The sequence below is a fragment of the Cibotium barometz genome, chromosome 20 (assembly GCF_041138505.1).
Source record: "Cibotium barometz isolate CiBa-2024 chromosome 20, ASM4113850v1, whole genome shotgun sequence".
NCBI classification, from domain to species: domain Eukaryota; kingdom Viridiplantae; phylum Streptophyta; class Polypodiopsida; order Cyatheales; family Cibotiaceae; genus Cibotium; species Cibotium barometz.
The window spans coordinates 20,011,542-20,031,108 of NC_141065.1; the positions used below are offsets into that span (position 1 = coordinate 20,011,542).

General features: G+C 45.8%; 1 protein-coding gene across 1 annotated transcript in view; it reads left to right on the plus strand.

Moving 5' to 3' along the window:
- LOC147627644 (uncharacterized) overlaps positions 1-19,567 on the plus strand; it is a 55,606-nt gene that overhangs the window by 29,010 nt on the left and 7,029 nt on the right. The window contains exons 7-10 of the mRNA XM_086814256.1: positions 5,745-5,923; positions 6,100-6,196; positions 6,278-6,438; positions 6,618-6,849. Of these exons, the coding sequence (XP_086670382.1) occupies positions 5,745-5,923; positions 6,100-6,196; positions 6,278-6,438; positions 6,618-6,849 (669 nt within the window). The remainder of the gene's footprint in view (positions 1-5,744; positions 5,924-6,099; positions 6,197-6,277; positions 6,439-6,617; positions 6,850-19,567) is intronic.

Here is a 19,567-nt window from a genome sequence, read left to right on the forward strand (position 1 = left end):
CATGGCACGCTCCCATAGAGCTTTGTCTGCCCTCTGTAAAGCCTCCTTATAACATGAGGGCTCCCCACAGTCAGTAAGCATCAAATAGTCAACCCCTGGAACAAACCTGTCAGGGGCTCTGGAGGGTCTAGTGGACCTCCGTACCCAATGACCATCATTTGCAGGTTGCCGTCCAGCCTGCATATCACCCATTGGTGGCTCCTGTTCCATGCCATAAGGCTGAAAAATCATGCCCGGTATCTCCTCTAACTGTGGTATATCCATAGGGATATCTTCTGCCATATCTGGCTGTCCATTTGGACCATTTTCAGCACCATTTAAGGGCTGGTTTTCCTGCTGTAATGGCTGATTTACAGCCCTTTGTTGTTGTCCATGATGTCCATCATCATCAAAGATGACTCTGCCAGGCTCCTGTTGCCTTGCAGGCTCCTTATACATGCATGTTTCATCAAAAATGACATCATTGCTGCGTATGATCTTTCTATTCATGGGATCCCAAAGTCTATACCCCATTTCACCTCTGTCACCATATCCTAGGAATATGCATTTGTGAGACTTAGGATCAAGTTTGGTGCGCATTTCCCTGCGTATGTGCACGTACGCAACGCAACCAAACACTCTCAAGTGCTTGTATGACGGAGGCTTCCCAGTCCATACTTCTTCTGGCACTTTCCCACCAAGCCTCGTGTTAGGTGACCTGTTTATAAGGTGAACGGCTGTCATAACAGCTTCAGCCCAAAAACCATGAGGTAATGCAGCATGTGACAACATAGAATGGACCTTCTCCTGAATGGTCCTGTTCATCCTCTCTGCTGTCCCGTTTTGTGGAGGATCATAAGGAGTAGAGAGCTCCCTCTTGATGCCTTTAGCATCACAAAAGTCCTGAAACTGTTTGGACATATACTCTCCACCATTGTCGGAACGTAGAGCTTTCAGTGTTTTGCCAGTTTGATTCTCAACAAGAGCAACAAACTTCTCAAACACTGAGAATGTATCACTCTTCAAACGAAGAGGATAGACCCACACCTTGCGTGTGGCATCATCTATAAAAGACACAAAGTATTTTGCCCCTCCCAAAGAAAGCTGAGGCATCTCACATACATCTGTATGCACAAGCTCTAACTGAGCATCTTTCTGTCCAAGAGCTTTCTTGTGGGGGCACTGTAGTTGCCTACCATATATACAATGCTCACAAAACTGAAAACTTGAAAACTTTAGAGAAGGCAAGTAACCCAAACGAGACAATTGCTCCATTCCCTTGACACTCATATGTCCCAACCGGCTATGCCACATAGAGATTTCCGGCAGCTCGGTTGCATTTATATTAGCATGGTGACAAACACCTGCATGCATGAAATAAAGAGTGTCCACCTTAGAGCCTCTGGCAACAACCAGTGAGCCCTTACTAATCTTCCACTTTCCACTACCAAATGTGGTAACATAATCAGCATCATCAAGCTGTCCAGTAGAAAGCAGATTCTTCTTGATCTCAGGCACATGCCTGACATCATGGAGCATAAGCTGTGAGCCATCTGAAAATACAAGCCTCACATCACCTCTGCCAAGAATTTTGCATGCATGGTTATTACCCAAATAAACCACTCCTTCATTGCCAGCAGTATACCTGACAAACAAGTCTCTGCAACCTGTGACATGAAAGGAGGCACCTGAATCAATGATCCATGAGTGCATACCATGACCACCTGTAAGAAGTGAATGGGCATCAAGTGAAGACGTAAAGAGGACCTCATCCTCACTGCCACCTGCATGTGACACATTGATTTCTTCAATCTTGACTCCACTTTTGCCCTTCGGCTTTACATCTTTGGCTTCGTCTTTCTCTTTGTCTTTGCCTTTTCCCTTTTCTTTTTGATCATTTTTCCATTTGTAGCATTGTTTTTTAATGTGTCCCTTCTTGCCACAATAATGGCATTCCAAATCCTTTTTGGAGCGAGACTTGCTCCTTCCCCTTTCTTGGCTTTTCCCCCTTTGCTGGGATCTCCCACGTGCATTCATTGCATTGGACTTTCCAACAGAGTTGTTTTTCCTGTTCATCTCTTCTTGAAGAAGAGCACCCTCAACATCTGCATATGACAGCATAGCATTCGAATTGCTAGTGGCTGTCCTAAATGTGTCCCAACTCTCTGGCAAAGTGCATAACAAAAAAGTGGCTTTGAACTCATCGTCCATTGCCAACTTTTGATTGATAACCTGGCTGACAATACCATTAAACTCATTTAGATGGGCTGTCATAGAAGCCCCTTCCTTCATCTGAAGACCTATGAGTTTCTTCAACCAATACACTTTGCTTGAGGCACTTTGTTGGGCATACAAGTCCTGCAATCTCTGCCACATTCCCCAAGCTGTCTTCTCTTCACGAATGCTGAAAAGTAATGAGTCTGACACAGACAACATGATAGTAGATCTTGCCAGCTCATCCATATCTTCCCACTCTTCAACCGTAAGAGAAGCGGGCATCACACCCCTTTCTTTGATAGGCTTATGTTGCTTTTTCTGAAGCAACACATTATAGCACTGGGTTTGCCAAATATCATAATTATGCGAGCCTTCAAGCTTCTTGATGTGAAGCAATGAAGAGCTCTCACCTGTGGTTGCCATAGCAAAATGCAACCTTTAATGCCTGACTCCCTGCAAATGTGCAAACACTGCACCCAAGATGTGCAAACACTGCACTCAAAGCACACAAAGTGCTCACAAATGTTCTCCCAAGCTTTATCTCCCACTGCGGAAGCAAGAATGCAACTTTTCTCCCACTTTATGTGATGAAAACACCAAAATCTGGTTGCTGCAGATTTTGGACAGCACCTTAAATGTGCTCTTTTGCCCTTCCAAAGTACTGTACAGCAGTACCAAGTGCTCACCAATGATGTACCAAACCTGTACCTGCAAATTTCAGCAGCTGAAATTGAATCTTTTGGTCACTCAAAACAGTGTACAGCCATGCCAAAACATGCACAAAGCTGTGCCAAATCTGTACCAGCAGGTACAATAGCAATAAATGCTCTCCTGGCTGTCCAAATGAGTGAAAATCAGACTTTTACAGTCCTGTACACTGCATAAAACAGTCCCGAACAGAAATTGGGCAAAAGCCCCTTGACTGCAAGCTGATTTTTGAGGATTCAAGGCATAAATGGCTTGCCTGTTGCTTTGCCAAGCTCAACAAGCATACGAACTTGAAAAGCCCCTTGATTTGAGATCAATTTCTGATCATGCATGGTACATTGGCGCACATGAAGGCATCCAGAGTGTTCACGATGCTTCCCCCTGGCCACATATACATCAAATACATGAAAGCCCCTTGATTTACAGGCACATTGAGTGCTTGTAAGGCATCAGCACATTAACCACAGCATCAAATGCGATTGCCTGCATGCAAATCAACTCAATCGGCACAAAAGCCCCTTGATTTGCACTGCAATTTGCTGCAATTTTGCCCAAATGTGCGATTTCTCACATCATACAGCATGTATGAGTGCTTAATTGCACAATTACATCAAAAGCCCCAAATTTCGACATCCAATTTCCTGCAAATTGATCCTGATTTGACCAATTTCCTGCAAATTTATCCTGATTGTGACCAATTTCCTGCAAATTGATCCTGATTGTGACCAATGTCACCCAATTTTGCCAATTTTTGAGCAATTGGGCACCTGTACCTGCTCAATTGATTAAATTGATAAGAAATTCGCAAAAAATTAGAGGCAAAAATACCTCTGAAATTTCTGATTTTTCTTGCAGGAAAGGAGAGCGTCGATTTTGCTGTTGATGCTGCTGCTTACAGGCTTCTGTGCAGGTGGACACAAGAGAGTCTTGCCAAGCCTTGTGCAGAAGGCTGTGGCTTCTTTGACAACCGAGTCAGAGGCTTATGCGCCTGCCTGTTGACGCCTTGTGACTGAGTCTGACCACCACCACGTAGGTGTGTTGCCTGACGTGGAGCTGATGATTGTGCGCCTCCCGACGTTGTAGCCTTTGCCTGTGTTGCTTTCGCCTAGCGCATCTATGCCTAGTGCCAAGCTGCAAGACGGGCTCCGCCCAACGATTCTTCGCTCGTTGTTTCAGCCACGCTACACGCTGTTCGCACTGCTCAAGCGATTCGCATAGCTGTCGCCGACGCTTAACGGCCGCCTCGTGTTTGCCTGGTTCGCTTGCTGCTGAGCGCCTGGCGCCAAGTGCGTGCGCTGGAACTCCACGCTTCACAAGCTTAATGCCCAGCGACCTTCGCTTATATTCGCCTACGTGTACCAGCCGACGACTAACCAGCAGCCTTCGCTACTCGCTCGCCTCCACGCTCGACGCTAATGCGCTTTGCAGCCCGCCTATCTTCTTCGCTCGCTTATGAGCGCAACCTGCTTTGGCTGCTGCGACTGTTGGGCAGCGTAGACTACCTGCTGGTTCTTCTCCTGTTGGGCGCAGCCTGTGTGGTGCTCCTGTCGTGTCCTTGCGACCAGTTGATGTAGGCGCCCGCCGCCTCACCACATTCACACGAGCAAGCCTGCTTGCACAGAGATTCGAAGGGCACCGGCTCTGATACCAGTTGATGGGGAGAAAACCAGAATTAGGGTTTAGAGTTATGTGGGAGACATACACAGAGAAGCAAGGGAGAGAGAGAGAGAGAGAGTTGTGGGGATAAGTCAACTCATGAAAAGCATGAGTGTGTGACTCCCCTATCACACATGTATATTGCACTAGTACACATAGTGCACTTAGTACATTAAAAGTACTAAGTGTACTATGTACTATAACTTATGGGATTGTACACACTATAAGGGTGGGCATAACGCCTTTACCCCAACAAGTTTTAGGGTTTTGGAAGGCACATCAACAGGAGGTGTGAGAGAGAGAGAGAGAGGAACACGTTTGCTCATATATTGATAATGATAAAAAAGGAGTACAATAGCCACATATAAAAGATGTGACCTAAAGTGTGTTCACATGGTCCGGCCATAAACTGTGCTAGGTGGACCAAACCACTTATAAACCTCTATAAGTGAAACTAAGCTAAATTGGGGGAAAAAACCTCCACTAACTGAAGTAAAAAGTGTCCCAGTAACCTACTGATGATCACTAGCACTCCCCTGGGTGCATACACAGCATAAAACCCAACTGTTTTATTTTCCATTCCATGATGAGATATGCCATGGACATTATTGTATCACTTTGGTCTCATAGGCCCATTGGGTCTTTAGTAGACGCTTAATATATCTTTCTTTCTTTCTCTCTCTCTCTCTCTCTCTTTGTGTCTTTGTGGGTGATTTGCATCAAGGTTCCTATTCAGTTGCTTAGGGCTGAAAGAAGAGACACAGAGTTTCCGCCCATGCTACTTTGGTATCAGAGCACTAGACTAGTTCTCTCTCTCTTTCTCTCTTCTTCATCTCTCTTGCATGCAAAACGCACATGGTTCTATGTGCATATCTGACACAAAAAATACATGCATCCTGCTGTTTGAACCCTACCTAACTGTCCAGGTGGTTGAGGGAAAGTGTGGTTCTGTCAGTACTGGTTTCCAGGACTGCATGCCTGTCCACTTTACTATGTGTGAATTTAAGAATGAAAAGCCATGAAGTGCTGATATGTATCAACTCTTTGGTAGAGTATGTGGCCACCAAAAGTGCAAAAGAAATTTGATTTTTAAGAAAATCTTTTCTAGTAAACATTTACATTTTCTAATTGCTGTCAAATCCATATTGAAATATGGCAAGAAAAAAACTATTGGTGTCTTCCAGAAAACCAGGAGAATCATGCGGTTGAGGGGCAGAGCAGCCAAGCAATTTCGGAACTATGGAGAATTGCTTTATCGAGAGGGACTTAACAAAGAAGAGGAAAGGCAAAGACTTATTCAAAAAAAGCTGCAAGAAGATGAAGATAAAGAACTGAGACTACTAACTTTGAAGCCCAAGATTAGGTAGGTATCCCAGCCACTTGGGCGAGGGCCCACAAACACAAAGTGAATGTTTCAACAAGTAATAAAGGGGTGAAAGCCTCAATAGAGGCAATAGGATCCAGTTCCCTTGTTTGGCATGGCAATGCTCCTAATCTTTGGTTTGTATTCTCCGTACTGTGTTTTTTGGAAATGTGTAGCAAATTGGCAAATCAAATCAAACGTGAGGATGGACCGGTTTGGGATAGGCTTTTGAATGAGAAACCACGGCATGACTTGCAAGGATTACGGCAAGAGGTGATAAGCCTATCCAAAATGTGCAGATGTTTTAGGGTTTCCTTCTACATTATGAACATTACCAGCAACTGGTTTGATCAGGTTTGGGAATCAAAATTTATGGAATGTACCTTTAGACCACGGGTAAATCAACAGCCTCCAGATGAAGAAGACCTTAGGCATAGTCGGTTTGATCAGTTGTTCTGGGATGCCGAAAACCGTAGGAGACGTCAAGCAGAGTACGGTCAGTGGTACCCGGAAGGGTAAGCCTTTGCTTTTCAATTTAAATGTTTTCTCTCTATCTTCTTTCCTCTCTGCTTTCTTTTAAAAAACATACGCAGACACAGGCACAATCATGAGGATGGGTTGAAGGGGCTAAACTTCTACTATGCAATGACGTACGATGTTTTCCCGTTAAAGCCAAGTTGATCCGAATTTGCAGAGTCACATTTCGTCCCATAATCAATAGATACCACAAAGGTTCAGGGATGATTGATGAGCATGGGAGGTATCATGAAGGGAATGTGTTTGAAAGACTTATGCAGTATGCTGCAAGGTTGACAGAGAAAAAGAAAAAGATACAGAAGATTCAGGAAAGTAGCTCAAAGCCTGTGGACTTATCAACTGGCCAGGAGTTATTCAGACCACAAACAGGGCGAAAACCAATTTCTGAGGCAAGAATCTTCATTTTTCAAATATAAGGTTACTTGTTTATACTTGCAGAGGTTAAACATATGACATGGCTAAAATTAAATAAAGTGAAACAAGGTTGTGTAATGCGTGTAATTTATGTGTGTAAACCATGTTTTCTTGGTTTCTTTTTTGTGTGCTATTGATGCATCTGTGCCTAGAGGCTAGGACAGTGGTGATAGGAGAGTTGATATGGAGACTATAGGAAGCTGTCATTGAGATAGGCCCACAAAACATAGTGCAGGTGGTCATTTACAATGGCAGCAACTGTTCTCTATGGGACAGATGCTTTTTTTTTTTCAAGAAAAATCAGTTCTGATTATATTCCAAAAGACCATACAACAGCACAAGATGTGCACAAAACCAATACAATGCTTACTCAGCGTGACAAAACGGAGAAAAAGCTATGTACAAGGCCTATCAAGGCATAGAAGTCCGGATGGGAGACAGCAGCCAAGCAGGAGGGGAGTAGGCCCATCGAGGCCTGCCATCCGGCCACTGAAAGAAAATGTCAGATCTCCTCCACGTCCGTAGGAACCGCTTTCACCGCTCCTCACAGGCCCTGGACGGTCCCTGGATCTGGTCCCACTCCCCACGAAGAGCATGAATCAAGTCCCCCCAGCACTTTACCAAAACTTGTATGGTGGGGGCAGGCTTGGCGCCAAACATCTGAGAACACCTGGCCTTCCAAATGTGGCAGCCCACCATGCTCCCAATGATACTGAAAATCTCATCCCGAGAACTCGCAGGATCCTGCCCCATAGCAAATGGCAAGCTCTCAAGGCCGCTGATCTCACAAGTCCCATGTCCTCTGGATGAGCCTCAAACAACAAGTGTCGCCCCCTCCTCGGAAGAAGCCAGCAGAAAGCCCCCCGAGTCAAAAAACCCAGGTCTGGGGCCACCCGCCGCAAGATCCTGCGTGCTCCTCTCCAAATCAGTGTAGAAGCCGGGCAGGCCTATATACAATGCCGGGGAGACTCTTCGGCCCGTGAAGAGCATTTGATGCATAGTCCTGATCCGCCCATCTGCACCAGCCATGTACCTACCGGTAAGCTTCCGTGTGCCACCATCCACATAAAATATGTAATCCACTGAGGCCTCCACGAGTCCCACAGAGTCCGCCAGAATTTGGCCAAAAAATTGGCCCCAATTCCCTGATCACTCCACAGTCGTGCCCTCGAGGGAGCCCTCTCCTGCTAGCGGAGGAGAGACCTGCGTCCAATCCTGGCTGTGTACTGGAAAAAAGGAACTGAAGCTCTGTCTGCCTGAAAAGGTGGCCACTCCCACTCCCCAGGATCCCAAGCCAGTTCATCCCAGGCTCGTCCCTCCCACAACCATAGCCTCCACTGTCCCTCCTCCCCTGAAGGGTCAGGGTCCAGATGCCAAACCTTGCCCTTAAGGGCAACGACCTGAATCCTGTGCTATGAGTGCAACTCTACCGCCTCCGACTCTGGGGCAGCGACCCTCTGAAGCCTGCCACCCTCCACCACACTGTAGAACAGCCGCAAACAACCCTCTGCCCCTCTGAACAAGTAGAGGGACACCCAGTCAGGAAAATTGTCCCTGCCAACAAGAGTCCTCGCTCCCAGGTAGTGCCCGCCCCTGCCGACCAAGCCAAGCAGGGGGGATGGCTAAATCAAACCCCCTCCTCCGCACTGCCTCTGCCAGACCCCACACGTGCCGATAAAGTCGTATCATCCAACCCTCTGTAAATATCTTTCCAAGAATGGACTGAGCACGCAACCTCTCTATCCCAGCTAGCCCAGTCCACATGAGTGCGCTCCCCAAGCATGTGACCACTACCATCTCTGACGTGCTCCACACAAGGGGCTGTCTGTCTATCTCCTCCTGCAGCTCCGGAGCCCGTTGGATCAGGCATCCCCATAGAATCTCCACACGCCTACTAGACTGCGGAGGAAAGGCGACCTTGATGAGCAGGCTGGCACCTCTGTGAAGATATATTGTAGAGAAGGTCTCCAAGCTCTTCCCCTCCGTGGAGTACACTGTTGGACTCCCTCCTGTAATAACACCTTCCAGGTGTGCAACCCTGGAGTCAGGCCTCTCAAACAATTTTCCCAAAAGGGCAATGCTCTGCAACTCTGGATCGAGGATTCCCAACCCGCCCGCAGATCGTGGCTGAATGATAGTGTGCCAGGCCACCCTCGCGCTCATGTCCTGAGAGCCATCTAATCCTGCCCATAAGAAATTGCGGATCAACCACCGGAGCTGAGCAATGCAAGATCTAGAGAGAGACCAGCAAGAGGCAACAAACCAAGCTGTCGCCAATAGAACCTGGTTCAGTACCAATGCCCTCCCGGCTAATGATAATCGAGCTGCACTCCAAAAGACCAGCTTCCTCCTGATGGAAGCCAGCAAAACTAAAACGTAGATACCGAGCAGTCTGTCCCCTCTCCACCCAGGTGAAACCTAAAGTCTGGCCCCAGGCGCAGGTAGATTTAGGATCTGTCAAAAAGCCCATAGACTTATTCCAGTTGATCCTGGCACTTACCGCGAGGCAAAAGGTGTCAAGAGCAACTCGAAAACTCTCCATGCTCTCCTCATCATCCTCAATGTAGAGGGCTGTGTCGTCTGCATACTCTGCATCAAGAAGAGCCTGGCCAGACCTAATCGGCAAGCGCAATCCGTGCAATCCTGTGGCTGCGTCCCTCAAGTAGCCAGCCATAGCCTCTGCGAAAAACAAGAAGAGATAGGGGGCCAGCGAGCATCCCTGCCGTACCGACCGCTCAAGATAAAAGGCCTCCCCCATCTGTCCTCCTATAAGCACCCTGCTACCAGCAGAGCTATATAGTGCAGACACGCCCGTGATCCACTCCAAGAGGAAGCCCATCCGCTCCAGAGTGCCCTCCAAGAAGGCCCAATCAACTCTATCATAGGCCTTCTCAAAGTCCAATAACAGAATCGCCAAGCTCTGTCTACTTTGCTGTGCCCGCCCACTCTGCCGCCTCAAAGAACGTAAAGATGTCCAGAATGATGCGATTCTGAACAAATCCTGTATGAGTATCATGCACAATATCTGGCAACAGAGGCCTCACCCGACTGCTAATCATCTTTGCCACCAACGCATTATAGGCTGTTGGCAACAAAATATAGGTCGCCATTGCCGAAGCTCTTGTCTGTCCCCCCCTTTCAGGAGGAGGCAAATCAACCCTGCTGCCAAACTCTCTGGCATACTGAACGAGGAAAACATCCGTGGAAAGGCAAGGAGCAGTGGCCTTTTCAGCCACTCCCAATCCATGATGAAAAAAGCTATGGATAAGCCGTCCTCCCCGGGCATGTCTACCCCTCCTGCTTTGTAAATGCATCTAGCAGCTCAGTCTCTGTAAATGGTGCCATCAAGCCTCTCCCCATCTTTGCCGTGACCACGCGGCCAGTGCACTCTCAAAATCTCTGCCTGGCTGTCTCCACCTCAGATGTATACTCCACTGCCCTGAAGAGCGCAACATGGTACTCTGTAGCCATCCCCATAACTTCCTCCGGCCCTGTCCTGACCACCCTTGAACTGTCTCTCAAAGCTTAAACCCTCTCTCCAGACCTCCGTTGGCTATGCGTCTGAAAAAACTCCTTATTCATCCTGTCACCCTTGCGGGCCCAGAATGAAGCAAGGGAGTGGTAATAGAACTCTGAGCGGCTGTCCTCCATTGCCGCCAAGGCAACTTTGGCACTTAGCTCTTACTCCCGCAGCCCGGGAGGCTGTGGGCTCAACTTTGGATAGAGCCGAGGCTCCTCCTAAGTGCCTTTTCCAGTTGCTGCCTCTGCAAACGGCTCTCCCTTGCAAAACCTTGGCAAAGCGTGCTAGACTCTACCAACAAGGCTGCAATCTGCTCAGCCACCTCCTCTGAATCCACCCATTCTCTGTCCCATAAAAGGCGTAGACATAGTTTTTTTCATACTCGTATGAAAAATATTCCATACTTCCATACCCGTATGCGTATGGTCGCGTATGGTCACGTATGGAAAAACTTTTCATACTCCAGCCAAAACAGAAAATGTTTTGCATCTTCTGTAGACAGAGATTAGTTGTCAATGTGTGAGTCATGACGGATGAAACATGGTCAATTTGTGAAAACCATGATAGACCATCTATCATGGCTTTCACATACTTTAAGTCTCTCATGGTTCACTTCTTTGAAAATGGCATGTCTACCCTTTAATTTAAGAATCAAGTATGAAATCCCACATATGGAATTTCTCCAAGGTTTGAACCATACTTATTTCATAGTTCCAGACTCATACACGTATGTTGTATGGTTGCCATATGAAAAAACTATGCCTACAAGTGACAGGTTTTGGCATTTGCCCACTCCACACTCCCTAGTCCCTACTTATGTAACATGTTATATGATACATGATCATCATACATCATTGATCATACATGTATGATGTTAACAAGTTACAGTAATATAAAGTCCGGAGTTTGTATTGTGACTCTACACCATTTATGTTTTTTCTAATCCCAAAATCTTTTCAGTTTCAAGTTTCTTTGGTTTTTTGTGTCATATGTAGCATGTTTTTCCTTAAATTTAGGGTGTCATATGGTATCCAACGTATGGAATTTCTTGGGAGTGTGAACCGTACTTTTTTCGTACTTCCATACGCGTATGCGTTTGCCGTATGGAAAAACTATGGGCGCAGACTCTCCATCAACTCTGGCTCCCGATACAGTCTATCTGGAATGCGATGCCCTGTGTGAGCATGAGACTACGACCCTTGCTCCACTAGCCACCGAACTGAGGCATGGTATGAGAGCGTGGTGCCTGCCACAATCCCAGTGCTCTCACCATGAGACACAGCCCTTACTAGGCAAACGTAAACGTCTCTCAATCTATTTATCCGAGAAGAATCCAACTTTGTACAATAAAGTTATAAAAAATCTAAGTATTCGGGGATTAAAGGGGCGTTGATACAAACTCGCACAGGAAGTTGCTACTTCGACACATATTGTACAAAAAAAAATATCTATTTATTGACTGAAGCTAGATTTTGTAATATTTATTGGAAAGGAAACAATTTATATATATACATACATATACATATACATATATATGTATATGTATATGTATATACATACACATACACATACACATACACATACACATACACATACACACACATATATATATATATATATATATATATATATATATATATATATATATATATATATATATATATATATATATATATATATATATATATATATATATGTACGTATGTATGTATGTATATATCTATGTGTGTGTGTGTGTGTGACTATACCCTCAAAATCTTGCCCCCGGCCTCGCCGGTCATCGAGAGACTATTGAAATCTCCCCCAAGAATCCAAGAATCCATCTGCAGAAGGCTCTCCGCCACACGCATCCAAAAAGGCCCGCGGGGCACGTATCTTAGTGGGCGCATAGATGTTGAGAATACCTAGCTGAGTATCACCCAACTGCAGCCCCATCCACCAGCAACCAACGTAACATGCAGCGGAAGTATTCGTAATTTGAGGATCCTGTCACACGAATGCTCACACCGGCTTATGTATCTTGAGTTTTGCGAGTTTAGCAATCCACTTTAAGACTTCAAACTTTAAGAGATTTGAGAGAGAGAGAGAGAGAGATAGAAACTGTACACCGTATGGGGTCCCAAATTACCCACTGAAGGGCCCCCTATCCCGTTTACTGGAATAGTATTTGCTTTATTACTTTGAAGAGACTGACGGTGGACTGACGATAAGCCAAACACAAGATCTCGGAGGACCAAGAGTCGGGCTGAACTGTACACGGCTGTAGAAGCACCAATCTCGAGCCTATGCACTCTTCCCAATGGATGTAGGAAGGCTGCAAATCTGAGGCTGAGAGATGGGGCTGATTGGGACTGTTCTAGACTATGTATGAATGCTGAAAATGAGTATGAATGCTGAATTTTACCTTCACCAAGTGGTTGTAGCAAAACGATGCATATCAGGATGCTGAAAACTGTATGAATGCTGAAAACGCAAGAGGATCTGTAGGCTGAATGCTGCAGATCCTGCGTTTTACTAAAGGAAGGCTGAATTGCTCAAGCGTTGATGCTCCTATATGCTGATGAGGAAAACGCTGAAGGTTGATGTACTGAATTCTGCAATCGCTTATGCTCCTTGTGCTGAAGGCTCCAAGCGTTGAGTTCTTCAATGCTGAATATGATATGAATGATGAATGGATTATATGCTCAGCTATTTATATGGACAAAGGATGCTGGTCGGCTGGCTACAGAGCTGGCCGACTGCATATATAAATGATGTAAAAATGCCCAATAAATGCTGTAAATTATGGGAATAATACTGGATGAATTCTAATGAATGCTAGATGATATCTGAAGGCTTTTGCAATGGTCTAAATGCAGTCGATGAATGCTATACATTATGCAGAGTGCTTTCTAATGCAAACCCTAAGGCTTCTACTGACGCTACATGCATGAATGCATCTCTTCAAGCGGGTTAAGGGACTTGGACTGACTGACTGACTGTCTACAGTTGAGCATGACCTACGTAGCTCGTGCTTGACTTATCCTGGACTGAGGATTACAATGGGGTCACGGTGTACGACAAATATCATCCTAAAAAGATACTAATAATGTACAATGTTGCACTGATGATGATAAGCCATCTTGTCACCATGCACTACAGTGCAGAGTGCATGTGACATTCCCTCTTGCTTAGCTTGGCGGTAGGTTCATGGCTTCCAAGTAGTCCGCCACAACAACTCGGGGTACTCTTGAAAGAACTCCTCATCTAGCTAAACGGCTTCGTGGGTATCTCAATCTTGGAACTTCGCATGCTCTGGCTCAATGACTTCTACTTCGTCTACCACGTTTGACTGCTGTTCATATGAAACATCAAAAACTTCTGGTCCAACATATGGTTTTAGCCAAGAAACATGGAAAACATCATGCATCGTCCAACTATTAGGCAACTTTAACTTCATGGAGACATCACTTATCTTTTTAACTATCGGAAAAGGTCCAAAACTACGGAATGAAAGCTTGGGACAGCGTTTGCCCACTTGTTTTAATCTCTGTTTCATGATGGACAGATAGACCCAATCCCCTTCCTTGAAGTGGACATCTCGTCTAGACTTATTTGTCTGTCTGCTATAAGCTTCCTATGCTTTGGTCAAGCGGTCCTTAACTGACTCAATGATTTCGGAAAATGCTTCCGTCGTTTTATTAGCCTCAAGAGATGGAGACACCAATCTCATCAAAAGAGAAGAGAAATGGTGACCAAAGTTTGCTTCATACGGAGTCCGTCTGACACTGGATGAATGAGTATCATTCAAGATGGCTTGGATCAATGGAAGATAGTGTTTCCATTTGGACTGCTGGTCATGACAATATGACTTGAGAACATCAAAGGCCAACTGGTTATAGATTTTTGTTTGGCCATCTGTCTGTGGATGGAATGTACTAGACAACTGTAACTTAGTTCCAAAGTTTTCGAATAATGCCCTCCAAAAATGCGAGGTAAACTTGGAATCTCTGTCTGAGGTGATGGTGCTAGGTAAACCACAAATGGGGTACCAATGTTTGAGAAAAAGATGGACTACGTTCTCAACTGTGGCCGTATGCTTGCATGGGATGGGCATGCAGAATTTACTGAAGCGATCCACAATGGTAAAACATTGAGTGTTATGGGATCCGGTAGATGCTGGTAGAGGCCCTACAAAGTCCATAGATATGTCGATGAAAGGTCCGTCGGGGATAGGCAAAGGTTGAAGTAACCCAATCTTCTTTGTATGTGGAACCTTGACTTTTTGACAAATCTTACAAACTTGAACATGTGAATATACATCATGCCTCATTTTTGGCCAATAAAAGGACCATTCTAATTTCTCAAGGGTACTGTTGATACCTCTATGTCCTCCAACTAAGAAGTCATGGGCATCATGGAGAAGAGCTAATCGCTTTTCCCGAATGACACAGAGGCGGTTCTTGAAGAATAACCAACCGTTATGCACTGAATAATGGCCAGGCTTAGAAGTGAGGGCCAAATTATACTGAGTATCAAACTCAGGGGAGTCGACATACTAGACTTTCATGCTATCTAACTCCTGCCTCGTGATTTCGAGAATGGTAGACTCCTGCATTGCCTGGATGCTGGCCTTTCGACTAAGAGCATATGCAACTGGGTTATGCTTACCAAGGATGTACTCGATCATTCCTCCAAATTGTTGGAAGAGCTGATTACATCTGGCTTGCCGATCACTCCACTGGGCACTTGGCATGATTTGAATCCACTTAAGTGCTTGGTGGTCTGTTTTGACTGTGAAGACTTGTCCATAAAGAAAAGGCTTCCAATGTTTGAGTGTTGTGATCACACCCAAAAACTCTTTGTCATAAACCAAATAATTCTTTTTAGGGGCGACATCCAACTTTTGACTGTAGTATGCCATAAGTCTATTGTCCTGCTGGAGAACTGCACCTATGGCTACATTGCTTGCATCGGTAATGACCTCAAAAGGTTCATCCTAAGATGCTAACTTAAAAACAAGCGCTTCTAAGGCAGTTTTCTGGAGTGCACGGAATGCATCAAGCGCCTTGCCTTTGACCGAGACTTTTTGTCGACGAGTCTTCACCCCCTTGAGCAAGTCGGTGAGAGGTGCTGCAAGGTTGGAAAACTACTGAACATGGGTGCTGTAGGCTTGACAAAGACCTACGAAAGAACGGATCTCTTGGGCGGTCTGAGGGATGTCCCAATCCAAGATCTCTTGAACCTTTGAGGGGTCCAATCGAATCCCATCGGAACCGATAATATAGCCAAGTATTGATCCTCTTTAACACCGAAGATAGACTTTTTGGCGTTTATGTAGAGCCCATTATCTCGCAAAAGTTGCAAGACTTTCTCCACATCTTTCTCATGCTGCTCCGCAGTGGCTGAGAATACAAGTATGTCATCAAGAAAGATGAAGACACACTTACCAATGTGGATTGCGAAAATCCTGGACGTCATTTTATTAAAGGTTTTGGGTGCTTTGTAAGCCCAAAAGGCATGACTACGAACTCGTAGTGACCACACTCTGTCTGGAAAGCTGTTTTTGAAATGTCAGCTTAAAAAATGCGTACCTGATGGTAACCACTCTGGAGGTCGATCTTATTGGGTTCTAAAACTGTATAACTGTTGCACTTCTGATGATGAGCCATCTTGTCACCATGCACTGAGTGCAGAGTGCATGTGACATTCCCTCCTGATTAGCTTGGCGGCAGGTTCATGGCTTCCAAGTAGTCCGCCAATAACTGGGGGTACTCCTGGAAGAACTCCTCGTCGAGCCATACGGCTTCGTGGGTGCCTCGATCTCGGAATTTCGTATAGAACTGATGAATCCGTCGACCGGAACCATGCTTCCATCTATGAAGAAGGATCTGCTCAGGCTCAATCACTACTGCCTAGTCTACCACGTCTGGCTGCTGTTCATCTGAAACATCAAACACTTCTGGACCAATATATGGTTTTAGCCAAGAAACATGGAAAACATCATGCATTGTCCAACTGGTAGGCAACTTTAACTTTATGGAGACATCACTTAACTTTTTGACTATTGGAAAAGGGCCAAAACTACGGAATGAAAGCTTGGGACAATGTTTGCCCACTTGTTTCAATCTTTGTTTCATGATGCACGGAGAGACCCAATCCCCTTCCTTGAAGTGGATATCTCGTCTAAACTTACATGCTTGTCTGTGAACTGAATGATGGCCAGGCTTAAAATTGAGGGCCAACCTGGGTTGAGTACCAAACTCTACGGAATCGACATACTGATCTTCTAAGTCTTTTCCAGAGATGTTGAGAATGGTAGACTCTTGACTGGTCGGGATGCTGGTCTTTCTACTAAGAACATCTGCTACTGGGTTATGCTGACCAGGGATGTACTTGATCATTCCTCCAACTTGGTGGAAGAGCTGACCCTGTCTAGTGTGCTGGGCACTCCACTGGGCACTTGGCATCGTCGGGAGCCACTTAAGTGCTTGGTGGTCTGTGGTGACTGTGAAAATGTGTCCATAAGGAACATGTTTCAAATGTTTGAGAACTGACTGCTGTTCTAGCTTGCCCTTGAAAGTCTTGGAAAGACGAGGGAAACTTGCTAGGAGGTTTTGCTAACTGTGGGATACTAGGTAGGAGATCATCCTTAAAAATGTCTGAATGAGAAAGGAGATCTGCTAACTGAGAGACTGAAGATGATGAGACAGCGGTTATTGATGAGATAGAAGCTGTCTGAGCATAAATTAATGCTCCTTCTGCTCCCTTGCACATAGCTCGTCGGGCCTGGAGATGAGAAATCATAGGAACGCCAAGAATGCTCCTATCCCCCCGAATCATGACAGGCTCAGAAAAACCTTTAGAGATAATAAAGGTGTCCTGTCCCCAATTGGGAATAGGTTCATACTGACGAAACCACTGGATTCCTAAGATCATGTCACATCCCAAAAGAGGAGAGACAATGAAATCTCGTTGGAATGAGGCCTTTTGAACTTGAAAAGAAAACTGTTGTGCCTTCTGAGAGATGTGGGTGCGGAGACCAGGTGTAAACCCGTCTACCTCCAAATGATAGGGCACTAAGGTACAGCTCATGTTGGTAGCCAATTGGGGAGAGATGGCGTCCTATGAACTGCCCATGTCAAAAAGGATTATGAACTGTCGGCCCTTGGTAGAGCCATAAGCTCGGATCAGGCTTTTCTGTGTGGTTGTTGCCTCACCCTCCCGCTTAGCATCAAGTACCACGGATGGCATGGAATGCATAGAAGGTAAGATCTGAACCGCATTGGTGGTAGCAGGCAGGTCTGGAAGAGCGGGGGATACTGCGGCAACTGTGGCAGAAGGCTCTTTGGAGGCTTGCTCCGCTTGTCTTTTTGGACAATCCTTCTTACCATGCCCAATGGTATGACAGAAAAAACATCTGTTTTCTGACTGATACTGTCTTTGCTCCTCTGGAGGAAGATAGCCTCCAGTGATGCCTGCTTGAGCCTTTTCCTCAGGGGTCTTCTTAGGCTTGGATTCCTTACCCCCTGAACTAGAGCTAGGACTGTTGTCTGTCGTAGTGTCTTTAGAAGACGAATTACCCTTCCCCTGTTGGGGTTTGGTACTGGACTGAGATGACTGCTTGGGCTTGCCTCCGTTCATCTTCATTTCTTCATTCTGAGCGAGAGTCAGAGCCCGGTCATATGTACTTGGTTCAAAGTTACGAATTGTGAACCGAATGTTAGAGTCCAATCCACGAATGAATTGCTCCATCTTGGCCTGCTCAGATAACGGAGCGGGAGAAATCTGGTCTTCAGGTCATGGACAAAGATGTCCCAGTCAAAGGCTGTGACACCTGTGGCCTGGTCTGTATGAATACTAGACCAATGCTGCCACCAAGTGACTGCCTCACCAGTGAGATGGGGAGCCGCTAAGTGGACTTTGTCTTGTGGGTCTGTGATCCTAGCTAATGGAAAATGAGCATTAAACTGATGAACAAATTGATTAACTGATGAATGATCACACTTACCATCATACTTACTGAAATTTGGTTGACTGCGAATGATGGTGGTTGATGCTGCTGCGGGCTGCTGGCTGGTGACACCTATGACTGGGGAGACTGAGGAGAGCTGCTGATACCTCAAGTGTATGGCCTCCTTTTCCCGTTGGTGTTCGAGTAACATACATTCTCGATCAAGCTCACGTTGGTGTACCCAAGCGGCGAGTTCAGCCTGACGCCGGTCTTCGTCGATCCTGCGTTGGGCTTCCTCATAGTCCCGTCTTTCTTCTTTTTCTCTTCTCCTTCGGGCCTCGTCCTCTCTCCTTTGTTGTTCCATCTGAAAGAAGAGGGAGATGTAGTCGGGTGCTGCTAGAGGTGTAGAAGGACGTGCTGTTGCTGCCTCCAAGAGTTGGAGATGCTCCATGAGTAGCTGGTTCTGAGCTCTAAGAAGAGCTATGGTGTCTGCTGTAGGCGGAAGAACAAGGTCTCCTTCGGGGGAGAGGTCTTCCGGCTGATGAGTACTCTCTCCTGTAGACATGATGCTGAAGTCGGTGGTCGTGCCGGAACGCAATCTAACCATCCAAGGATGCCCCCACGCTAGGATACGGTGTGTGTGGACAATCTGAATCTGATACCAATGTGATATGCAACGGAAGTCTTTGTATTGGAAGATCCTGTCACACAAATGCTCACACCGTCTTCTGTATCCTGAGTTTCGTGAGTTTAGCAATCCATTTCAATACTTCAAACTTTAAAGAGTTGAGAGAGAGAGATATGAGAACTGTACACCAGATTGGGTCCTGAATTACCCACTGAAGGGCCCCCTATCCCGATAAGGAGATAGTATTTGCTTTATTTCTTTAGAGAGAATGACTGTGGACTGTAGATAAGCCAAACGCAAGATCTCGGAGGATCGGAGAGTGGCTGATCTGTACACTACTGTAGAAACACCTCGATGACCTAATCTCGAGCCTATGCACTCTTCCCAAGGGCATGAGGAAGGGCTGCACACCTGAGGCCAAGGTGGTAAGGTACGTAGTGTACGGTACGCTATCAGTACGTACGGAACGTACTTCTGTACGGAACAAATTTTAAGGTACGTAAACAGTACGTACCATTTGTAAACAGTCCTAGAAACCTGAATATTTTGTAGACATAGCAACCAAAATACTTAAAATAAAGAGACTGAACCTCATTACTTAAAGTTTAAATC